At 44.0% G+C, this 12,061-nt stretch overlaps 1 protein-coding gene across 1 annotated transcript in view; it reads left to right on the top strand.

The window, feature by feature from the left end:
* b4galnt4a (beta-1,4-N-acetyl-galactosaminyl transferase 4a) overlaps positions 1-12,061 on the top strand; it is a 471,729-nt gene that overhangs the window by 325,779 nt on the left and 133,889 nt on the right. Inside the window, 1 exon segment of the mRNA XM_029668828.2 lies at positions 11,438-11,505. Coding sequence (XP_029524688.2) covers positions 11,438-11,505 — 68 coding nt within the window.

A 12,061-nucleotide genomic window follows, 5' to 3' on the forward strand; every position in this document is an offset into this window, starting at 1 on the left:
GTCTGTGAGAATATCTAGGGGGCTTTTATATCATTATAATGCAGGGTTTAATAATAATAATAATAATCGTTGGATAACAGATCAGCTCTCGGAACTCATTAAGAGGTGGCGTCTGTCTTCAATATACTTTAAATGCTTTATTATCCAAATGTTTAAAGTGCGTGTGGGCCACAGAGAGAAACAAAATGGTGCAGGTTGAGGCCATGTGGCTGTGAGTGATGTGGGCGCTGGAGAGAAAATAAATGAGTAAAAAATAAAATAAGGAAAAATAAAGCTTGCAACACGCATCTGATTATTCAATATGAATAGGATTTATTTACATTTACAGTTTACATTCTTTCATTGTAACCACAATGTCAAAAATAATTGAACACACACAATGAGCAGATTAACTTGGTCAAAACAGTCAAAACATTTATTTATTAAAGACTATCAGACTGAAAACACCTCCATTAATTTACAAAAAGAGAGTCAATTTGTGCCACAGTTTAGACTACCAATAGATCAGAGTTCTAACTCCCCCTTGTGATAGTGTGGTGCAATGACAGAATGCCACAATCTACCACTAATGGTCATGGCATAAACTCAAAACTTTTAAAGGAAGAACCACTGTACCCAAGAAGACTCAAGGCTGTAATCGCTGACAAAGATGCTTCAATAAAGTACTAAGTAAAGGGTCTGAATAGTTATGTAAATGTGATATTTCTGTTTTTTTTATTTCAAATACATTTGCTAAAAATTATATTGTATTGTGTGTAGATTGATGAGGAAAAAAAATATTTGATACATTTTACAATAAGGCTGTAACGTAACAAAATGTGGAAAAAGTCAAGGGGTCTGAATACTTTCCAAATGCACTGTAAAATGGTAACAACACAACCATATCTTTCCAGGAGACATAGGAGGAGACAGGAGACATATATTCTGCAAGAGGTCCAAACACTTGGTGGTTAAGGTCTACGAGCCCTACACCACTTCCAGCAGTCTTATCCAACTGGCCTTACACCACAGACAGGACAAGACCATTCGCCACAAGCACTCTGCTTCCACAGCCCAGCATGCCTAACACCATTGCCAGTGTACTGAAGCTGTATAAAGGATATCAATCTCCTAAAAATGTGTCTGCCTTTATGCATTCACAGAATATATTTATATAATCTCTACAGGGCTCTGTAGCATCAAACAGATGTTAAATATTCAGATATATCCAAATAATGTTTATTTGTCAATCTAAAATACAGGGGAGTGTACAATATTTAAGGCTAACTCAAAAAGGTAACTGGGTATTCAACAAGAATGTTATATTGTAAAAGTAACATGCCCCCCAAAAATCAGAATGAACAGTACATTTTAGTGTGTCTATAAGGTGTAGTGAAGTACAGAGAACTGTAGCTACAGATTTTGACAGATAATGTGATTGAACCAAAGATTTTTGGTGTCCATTACTGGGAGTTACAGAATAGGTACTGTTTCGTGTAGCACAGCCTAAGCTTGGAGATGCTGTCTTTGTCCTTGATTCCTCAAAACAGGAGTCTCAAAATGTCCATGTCCAGTTAGTTGCAAGGCATCCGTTTGAATAAATTAAAATAAACAATTGTTTTGCTCAATGAAGTAATCCAACAATATACGGGGTGGCAGGTAGCCTGACGGGTAGGAACGTTAGGATAGTAAACAAAAGGTTGCTGGAGCGAATCCCTGAGCTGACAAGGTAAAAATCTGTTGTCCTGCCCCTGAGCAAGGCAGCTAACCCACTCTTCCCTGGGTGCTGATGATGTCGATTAAGGCAGCCCCCCTCACCTCTCTGATTCAGAGAGGTGCAGAAGACACATTTTAGTTGTACAGCTGACTAGGTAGCCCCTTTTAAATTGTTCTGTCATTGATCGAGACAAGTGAGCGTCCACCCCAAAGTGCCGCATGTCATGATGACAGACACCTGTCTCGATCAATGAGAGAAGACAGGAAATATACAAGATGGCGGCGTACACATTGTTGGATTACTTCATGGAGCAAATAAAGTATTTATTTTAATAACTGAGTGTTTTCTAAATACAAACTGGTCCCCTGCAACTGGACACAGACATTTTATGAAATTCATGTTTCTACGAATCAAGACTGCATCACCAAGTTAAGGTTGGTCAAAAATGATATGCTACACCAAGCAGTACCTTTCCTTTAACTCAGAGTAATGGATATCAAATTTCTTTGCATAAATAACATTATCTGGTTTAATAATTTGCAGCTAAGAGAACTTGTGATCAACAGATGATGGGGGAGGTGGTCATGATGAAAGTACCATTCCAAAGAAACGTACAGTAAGTTCAGGAAACACTTTTATAGCTGTGGGAGGTGTATTTCCAAAATCAAACTGCCATTCATCTCCTCTTGAGTCATCTTCTGCTTGAAATGCAGCATAATGTCCAATCCATTGAGAAGGATACAGTTCACAGTATACAGTTCTGCTACAATGACATACGCAGGCCAAGGAATTATTTTTCTCTCCAAGAATCCACTTCAGAAAGAAGCCCAGGCATCACACGGTATTGTATGTAAGACAAAAATATATAATAAATTATACTCTAAATTATACATTGCACAGTTTGAACGACAGTTGAAATATGCCAGCATATCTCCATGTGTGTAGACTAGTTGAACATACATACATGTGCATAGGCACAGAGAATACATTTAGAACAATATCTAGCCTAATAGAAAGAAATGTGGCATAACCCTCAACCTTTGCACAGTGACCAGACCGTACAAATGTACCTAGGTAGGTAGGTAAGGTAGGTAGGTAGGTAGGGTTAGCTACAGCCGTATCTGACAGGCATACTTAGGCCAATATTTTTCATAGTAAAACCACCTTATCAGTTTAATATATTTACAGCCGTTAGATTGTTGCATTATTGTTTCTCCTCACTGTTAGCTAGTAAACTTTGCTAGCTAGCTTCCTGGATAGCCAATAATTGCTTTTTACAACTGTTTGGAAATCTATGCCTATAATTTTGTGATTTTGAAATGCATCCACGGTCATAATCATAACCAATGTCAACGCTCATCAATGATGTTACATAGCTAGCTAGTAAAATTATTTAAAGTTGCTGATGTTACACATTTGCTAAAAAGTTACAATGGGAGGCCTGGCGCATAGTAACAAGTTAGCAGGTGCCAGGTTAACTAGCTAGCCAACTTCAGTCATGTGCTAACATTTGCTAGTAAACCTAGCTTTAGATGGCTGGTTGTAATGTTATAGCTTGCTGTTTAGTAGCCATATTTAGTAGCCATATCTATCTCTGTGTGTCTGTGTGTGCCTGCGTTAATTATTTCTGTGTGTTTCTGTGTATTTCTCTGTGTGTGTTCCTGTCAGACCAAAACAGCAGCCCAGAAATAAGCTCTCTCTCTCTCTCTGTGTACGAACTAAGAAGGGGGGGATCAGTTACCACACCACAAAATGTGCCCTCCCCTGCTTCCAAACCAGAGAGAATGCCAACACTAACAATTAAAGCTGAGCCCGCTGTGATCCTGGCCTTATTCTTTCATTACGGATCAGCAACAGCAGGGTTCTAGTTAGTTTCCTCGGCTGGTTGAGGAAATTAATGGGCTGGGATGCGACTGTGGGGCAGAGAGGAGGCGCTGGGGAGCCTCATGAGTCCGGCATCTCGTAGAGGCTCCTGGCAGGCAGTCTCTCTCGATCTCTCATTTCTCATCTGTTTAATCTCATCCTTTCTTTTTCACTTCTCTTTTACATTTAAATAGAAAACAAAAGCACTGATTATTGTGCTTTTACATTTAAATAGAAAACATGGCTCAAATCTATACACATTATCTCTGCTTCCTGTTTTTATTTTTATTGAACCATTATTTAAATGGGAACACACTCTCATTTACAGTAACGGCCTGGGGAATAGTTACAGAGGAGAGAAGATGAATGAGCCAATTGTAAACTGGGGATGATTAGGTGCCATGAGGGCCAGACTGGAAATTTAGTCAGGACACTAGTGTTAACACCCCTACTCTTACAATAAGTGTCATGGGAACTTTAGTGACCACAGAGAGTCAGGACACCCATTGAACGTCCCATCCGAAGGATGGCACCCTACACAGGGCAATGTCCCCAATCACTGCCCTGGGGCATAGGGATATTATTTTTTTAGGCCAGAGGAAAGGGTGCCTCCTACTGGCCCTCCAACACCACTTCCAGCAGCATCTGGTCTACTTCCGGGTTGGAGCGAGCCGGTCGCATCCGCGCTTCGGTCTGCAGGTTGTATAACTTTTTCATTACATTTCATTATAGTACAACGGTCTGATTTGTCTAATCTTAGCAATTTCTTCTTAGCTAGCTACATAGTCGTCGTTGTATCAAAGATAATTGCGTAATTATCGTATTTCGTCGTCTCCTATCTGCCCAACACGTTCACCGTCTACCGTAGCACTGTAGTAACTATCACACTCAACTGAACGACTTGATTAGTGTAGTGTTAGCTAGCTACATAGTTGTCTTTGCTGTCTTCGTATCCAAGATAATTGTGTAGTTTAGAGTGTGGAGTCTTAGAGTGATAATTGCGTTATTATCGTATTTCGTCGTCCTCCTATCTGCCTAGCAGCTAGCCAGCTAGCATACGTTCACCGGCTACCGTAGCACTGTAGTAACTATCACACTCAACTGAACGACTTGATTAGTGTAGTATTAGCTAGCTACATACTTGTCTTTGCTGTCTTCGTATCCAAGATAATTGTGTAGTTAGAGTGTGTAGTCTTAGAGTGATTATCTTAATTTACCGAGGTTAGCTAGCCAGCTATTTTGTCGTCCTTAACGTAGGAGACACTCCTAGCTAGCCAATAGCCAGCCAACGTCTACTGAATAGAACTTTCGCATTCCGGTCGATTCCGCTCGCTCTACAGGTAGTATCACATTTTCATTTCATTTCATTACAGTCCCAACGGTGTGATTTGTTTGATCGTAGCTAGCTACATAGCTAGCTACATAGCCGTCTTTGTTTCAAAGATAATTGTGTAGTCTAGAGCGATTTTCTAGGTTAGCTAGCCAGCTATTGTCGTTCTCCTAACGCAACGTAACGTAACCAACACTGCTAGCTAGCCAGCTAGCCCTCGAAAAGCAGCATTGTAGAAACTTCACACTCAACGGAACGACTTGATTAGGGTAGTGTCAACAACGCAGCTAGCCTACCTCAGCAGTACTGTATCATTTTAATCATTTTAGTCAATTAGATTCTTGCTACGTAAGCTTAACTTTCTGAACATTCGAGACGTGTAGTCCACTTGTCATTCCAATCTCCTCTGCATTAGCGTAGCCTCTTCTCTAGCCTGTTAACTATGTGTCTGTCTATCCCTGTTCTCTCCTCTCTGCACAGACCATACAAACGCTCCACACCGCATGGCCGCGGCCACCCTAATCTGGTGGTCCCAGCGCGCACGACCCACGTGGAGTTCCAGGTCTCCGGTAGCCTCTGGAACTGCCGATCTGCGGCCAACAAGGCAGAGTTCATCTCAGCCTATGCCTCCCTCCAGTCCTCGACTTCTTGGCTCTGACGGAAACATGGATCACCACAGACAACACCGCTACTCCTACTGCTCTCTCTTCGTCCGCCCACGTGCTCTCGCACACCCCGAGAGCTTCTGGTCAGCGGGGTGGTGGCACCGGGATCCTCATCTCTCCCAAGTGGTCATTCTCTTTCTCCCCTTACCCATCTGTCTATCGCCTCCTTTGAATTCCATGCTGTCACAGTTACCAGCCCTTTCAAGCTTAACATCCTTATCATTTATCGCCCTCCAGGTTCCTCGGAGAGTTCATCAATGAGCTTGATGCCTTGATAAGCTCCTTTCCTGAGGACGGCTCACCTCTCACAGTTCTGGGCGACTTTAACCTCCCCACGTGTACCTTTGACTCATTCCTCTCTGCCTCCTTCTTTCCACTCCTCTCCTCTTTTGACCTCACCCTCTCACCTTCCCCCTACTCACAAGGCAGGCAATACGCTCGACCTCATCTTTACTAGATGCTGTTCCTCCACTAACCTCATTGCAACTCCCCTCCAAGTCTCCGACCACTACCTTGTATCCTTTTCCCTCTCGCTCTCATCCAACACTTCCCACACTGCCCCTACTCGGATGGTATCGCGCCGTCCCAACCTTCGCTCTCTCTCCCCGCTACTCTCTCCTCTTCCATCCTATCATCTCTTCCCTCTGCTCAAACCTTCTCCAACCTATCTCCTGATTCTGCCTCCTCAACCCTCCTCTCCTCCCTTTCTGCATCCTTTGACTCTCTATGTCCCCTATCCTCCAGGCCGGCTCGGTCCTCCCCCTCCCCGCTCCGTGGCTCGACGACTCATTGCGAGCTCACAGAACAGGGCTCCGGGCAGCCGAGCGGAAATGGAGGAAAACTCGCCTCCCTGCGGACCTGGCATCCTTTCACTCCCTCCTCTCTACATTTTCCTCCTCTGTCTCTGCTGCTAAAGCCACTTTCTACCACTCTAAATTCCAAGCATCTGCCTCTAACCCTAGGAAGCTCTTTGCCACCTTCTCCTCCCTCTTGAATCCTCCTCCCCCCTCCTCCCCTCTCTGCAGATGACTTCATCAACCATTTTGAAAAGAAGGTCGACGACATCCGATCCTCGTTTGCTAAGTCAAACGACACCGCTGGTTCTGCTCACACTGCCCTACCCTGTGCTCTGACCTCTTTCTCCCCTCTCTCTCCAGATGACATCTCGCGTCTTGTGACGGCCGGCCGCCCAACAACCTGCCCGCTTGACCCTATCCCCTCCTCTCTTCTCCAGACCATCTCCGGTGACCTTCTCCCTTACCTCACCTCGCTCATCAACTCATCCCTGACCGCTGGCTACGTCCCTCCCGTCTTCAAGAGAGCGAGAGTTGCACCCCTTCTGAAAAAACCTACACTCGATCCCTCCGATGTCAACAACTACAGACCAGTATCCCTTCTTTCTTTTCTCTCCAAAACTCTTGAACGTGCCGTCCTTGGCCAGCTCTCCCGCTATCTCTCTCAGAATGACCTTCTTGATCCAAATCAGTCAGGTTTCAAGAATAGTCATTCAACTGAGACTGCTCTTCTCTGTATCACGGAGGCGCTCCGCACTGCTAAAGCTAACTCTCTCTCCTCTGCTCTCATCCTTCTAGACCTATCGGCTGCCTTCGATACTGTGAACCTTCAGATCCTCCTCTCCACCCTCTCCGAGTTGGGCATCTCCGGCGCGGCCCACGCTTGGATTGCGTCCTACCTGACAGGTCGCTCCTACCAGGTGGCGTGGCGAGAATCCGTCTCCTCACCACGTGCTCTCACCACTGGTGTCCCCCAGGCTCTGTTCTAGGCCCTCTCCTATTCTCGCTATACACCAAGTCACTTGGCTCTGTCATAACCTCACATGGTCTCTCCTATCATTGCTATGCAGACGACACACAATTAATCTTCTCCTTTCCCCTTCTGACGACCAGGTGGCGAATCGCATCTCTGCATGTCTGGCAGACATATCAGTGTGGATGACGGATCATCACCTCAAGCTGAACCTCGGCAAGACGGAGCTGCTCTTCCTCCCGGGGAAGGACTGCCCGTTCCATGATCTCGCCATCACGGTTGACAACTCCATTGTGTCCTCGTCCCAGAGCGCTAAGAACCTTGGCGTGATCCTGGACAACACCCTGTCGTTCTCAAATAACATCAAGGCGGTGGCCCGTTCCTGTAGGTTCATGCTCTACAACATCCGCAGAGTACGACCCTGCCTCACACAGGAAGCGGCGCAGGTCCTAATCCAGGCACTTGTCATCTCCCGTCTGGATTACTGCAACTCGCTGTTGGCTGGGCTCCCTGCCTGTGCCATTAAACCCCTACAACTCATCCAGAACGCCGCAGCCCGTCTGGTGTTCAACCTTCCCAAGTTCTCTCACGTCACCCCGCTCCTCCGCTCTCTCCACTGGCTTCCAGTTGAAGCTCGCATCCGCTACAAGACCATGGTGCTTGCCTACGGAGCTGTGAGGGGAACGGCACCTCAGTACCTCCAGGCTCTGATCAGGCCCTACACCCAAACAAGGGCACTGCGTTCATCCACCTCTGGCCTGCTCGCCTCCCTACCACTGAGGAAGTACAGTTCCCGCTCAGCCCAGTCAAAACTGTTCGCTGCTCTGGCCCCCCAATGGTGGAACAAACTCCCTCACGACGCCAGGACAGCGGAGTCAATCACCACCTTCCGGAGACACCTGAAACCCCACCTCTTTAAGGAATACCTAGGATAGGATAAAGTAATCCTTCTCACCCCCCTCCCCTTAAAAGACCTAGATGCACTATTGTAAAGTGGCTGTTCCACTGGATGTCATAAGGTGAAAGCACCAATTTGTAAGTCGCTCTGGATAAGAGCGTCTGCTAAATGACTTAAATGTAAATGTAAATGTCTCCCCCAGTATATGTAATACGACAGTTGATGATAGTGTTGTTGTTGATGTTGTTAAAATGATATATTTTTGGATGTAATGTATTTCCATTTTGTTTTAGTCAGTATTTGTATTGTGGCTGTGTAATTGACCTCACCTGCCCTGCGACTACAGGGGCAAATTAGCTTTGGCTAACCTCGGCACAATTATTTTTTCTACATTTACATGGATGTTGCATTATTGTAATATTGATGTTGATTAATGTGCATTGTCCCCTTTAAATAAAACAAATCATTTTGTCAGTATTCTGGAGGAAGAAGTGATCCCCTGTGGTTTTCTCTCCTATTCTCCATCACACTCCCTCTCTTATTTGGCTCCCGAGTGGCGAAGGGGTCCAAGGCACAGCATCTCAGTTTGAAACCAGGTTGTATCACAACCGACTGTGATTGGGAGTCTCATAGGGCAGTGCCCGATTGGCCCAGCGTCGTGGCCAATGTAGGCCATCATTGTAAATAAGATTTTGATCCTAACTGACTTGCCTAGTTAAATAAAGGTTAAATAAAAAAATAGATGCGTCTCTCAACCATGCAGCATACAGTAAGAGCTAAAGGTGAGGGAAGCTGGGAGGGAGGGAATGGGCTCTTAGCTCATATACTACTATTTAATGACATGCTATTTTATAAGAGTGCTAGTATGAGTTGGTGGAGAGGATTGCAAAAAAACATGCTGTAACTGCTATTGTGAATATTATGCTATTGCTATAACAATTGTATAACAGATCTACTGCTAGTAGTGACAGCATACCGGTTTATATGGAGTGAATGGGGTCCCAATAACAAATGCATGCATAGAAAAGTATTTTTGATATGAACCAGTTCACTGTCCTCCAAACGTGGCCCGAAAACATTCTCATATCCCTCCAGTTTGTTCTTCCGTTAATTTACCTTGGTTGTACCAGTGGCACAATTCTTCATCCTCTGCCCTGTAATGAAGTTTTTCATTCACGATGCCAAGACTGGTGATCAGGTTTAAGCCATCAAGGACACAGACAGAGGTGTGGGCCCTAGTCAAAAGTAGTGCACTATATAGGAATTAGAGTTCCATTTGGAATGCAGTGAGTGAATGCTTGAGAGGAGCTTAAGAGAGCTCTGCTTTGAATAATACAACTTCATTCCTCCATCACTGTGTGTGTGTGTGTGTGTGTGTGTGTGTGTGTGTGTGTGTGTGTGTGTGTGTGTGTGTGTGTGTGTGTGTGTGTAATGATACAACACAACTGTGGGAATCATTTGAGTCAACATGGGCCAGCATCCCTGTGGAAGGCTTTAATGCCCCGACAAATTGAGGCTGTTCTGAGGGCAAAGGAGGGGTGGGAGGGGGGGGGGGCATGCGTCCCGCGGGCCACCAGTTACCCATCCCTGATATACAGTGGGGAGAACAAGTATTTGATACACTGCCGATTTTACAGGTTTTCCTACTTACAAAGCATGTAGAGGTCTGTCATTTTTATCATAGGTACACTTCAACTGTGAGAGACAGAATCTAAAACAAAAATCCAGAAAATCACGTTGTATGATTTTTAAGTAATTCACTTGCATTTTTTTGCATGACATAAGTATTTGATCACCTACCAACCAGTAAGAATTCCGGCTCTCACAGACCTGTTAGTTTTTCTTTAAGAAGCCTGGGATGGGCTACAGGACAATAGGCAAGCAGCTTGGTGAGAAGGCAACAGCTGTTGGTGCAATTATTAGAAAATGGAAGAAGTTCAAGATGACGTTCAATCACCCTCGGTCTGGGGCTCCATGCAAGATCTCACCTCGTGGGGCATCAATGATCATGAGGAATGTGAGGGATCAACCCAGAGCTATACGGCAGGACCTGGTCAATGACCTGAAGAGAGCTGGGACCACAGTCTCAAAGAAAACCATTAGTAACACACTACACCGTGAAGAAGATAGCATATGATTAATGAATTACAGTGCTACCCTAATATTTTCTCAGTCCATCACAATTACATAGTGTCTCTTGCGGTGTCTCCTAACCAGCCTTGGGCTCCCAGTCAGCCCAAAGGTTATCTTAAGAGCGGGTAAGGTGGCGATGACGGGACTGGCTTCCTCTCTAACATCAAAACATACCTGCAGACGAGAGACAGAAGGATAGAGAGAGAGCATGATTAAGCTTTGTTTTTTAAAATTCTAACACAGTTATTCTTTAGCTAAGTACCCCGGAACTGTACTGCCGACCATCACGTTGTACAGCACCATATTTTCCATTCCATCCTAAGAGAAACCCAGAAGGTTTTTCATTTTTCATGGAATAGAAACACCATAAAATTAATCAAATTACCAGTCGAAAGTTTGGACACACCTACTCATTCCAGGATTTGTCTATATTTTTACTATTTTCTACATTGTAGAATAATAGTGAAGACATCACAACTATGAAATAACATATATGGAATCAGTTAAGAACAAATTCGTATTTACAAGGACAGCCTACTCCTTCCTCCCAGTCGGACAATTGAACCCCGGTCTCCCGCAAGCTTGCAATATGGAAGACTATCGAATGGTTCTCAAAGATGCCCTCTGGTGGTCAAACTAGCACTAACTTGTATTAACAGAAAAAATGTCTGACAATTAAATGACGTACCACAGAATGCTGCGGCAGTCCTCAAGGTGTGCCGCAGTATGATGCAACTTTTAAAGGAGGAACCACTGATTGAAGTGGATTTAACAAGTGACATCAAAAAAGGTTTATAGCTTTTACCTGGATTCACCTGGTCAGTCTATGTCATGGAAAGATGAGTGGTTCTTAATGCTTTGTATACTCAATGTACAACCAAGTATATTATGTTCATGTTTTTATGCTTGCTCTATCATTTTCTTCTTTAGTTTTTGTACACCTCTCTTTCCTCTCCCTTGCTCTACCTCTACATATCTTTCCTTCCTTCCTCTCTGTCTCTCTCTCTCCCTCTATCTTTTTTTCTGCCTTTCTCTCCTCCCCGTCTCCCACACTCTTCTAAATCTTTCTCTCCTGTATGTTACAGCTGGGGACTGAGTGGACTGCTCCAGGGGAGTTCAGCAAGTTCAGGTCCCAGTCCTCAAAGTCTGTGCAGTAAGTACCTGTGACAACACACACATGCACACACACAGAGTGATACACAGAAAAGTGGAAAGCAGCATAGTTTTCACCAACAATTTGTTGCATCTGATGCAGGCCATGCAGAGTGAACTTGGAAGTCTAAGCTGTCAACAATAACAGCCCAAACAATAACAACACCAAACATAGCTAATCAGGACAATGAGCCTCCTCAATTCAATTACATTTCAATTTAAGGGGCTTTATTGGAATGGGAATCATATATTTACATTAAACAAAGCAAGTGAAATAGATAAACAAAAGTGAAATAAACAATACAAAATGAACAATAAAAATTACACTCACGAAAGTTCAAAAATAATAAAGACATTTCAAATGCCATATTATGTCTATATACAGTGTTGTAACAATGTGCAAATAAGGTACACAATGTAAAATAAATAAAGATAAATATGGGTTGTATTTACAATGGTGTTTGTTCTTCAATGGTTGCCCTTTTCTGAGTCTGTACACAGTCAAAGCTCCCCTTAATTTTGGATCAGTCACAGTGGTCAGGTATTCTGCCACTGTG

The sequence above is a fragment of the Oncorhynchus nerka genome, linkage group LG9a, assembly GCF_034236695.1.
Source record: "Oncorhynchus nerka isolate Pitt River linkage group LG9a, Oner_Uvic_2.0, whole genome shotgun sequence".
NCBI lineage: Eukaryota > Metazoa > Chordata > Actinopteri > Salmoniformes > Salmonidae > Oncorhynchus > Oncorhynchus nerka.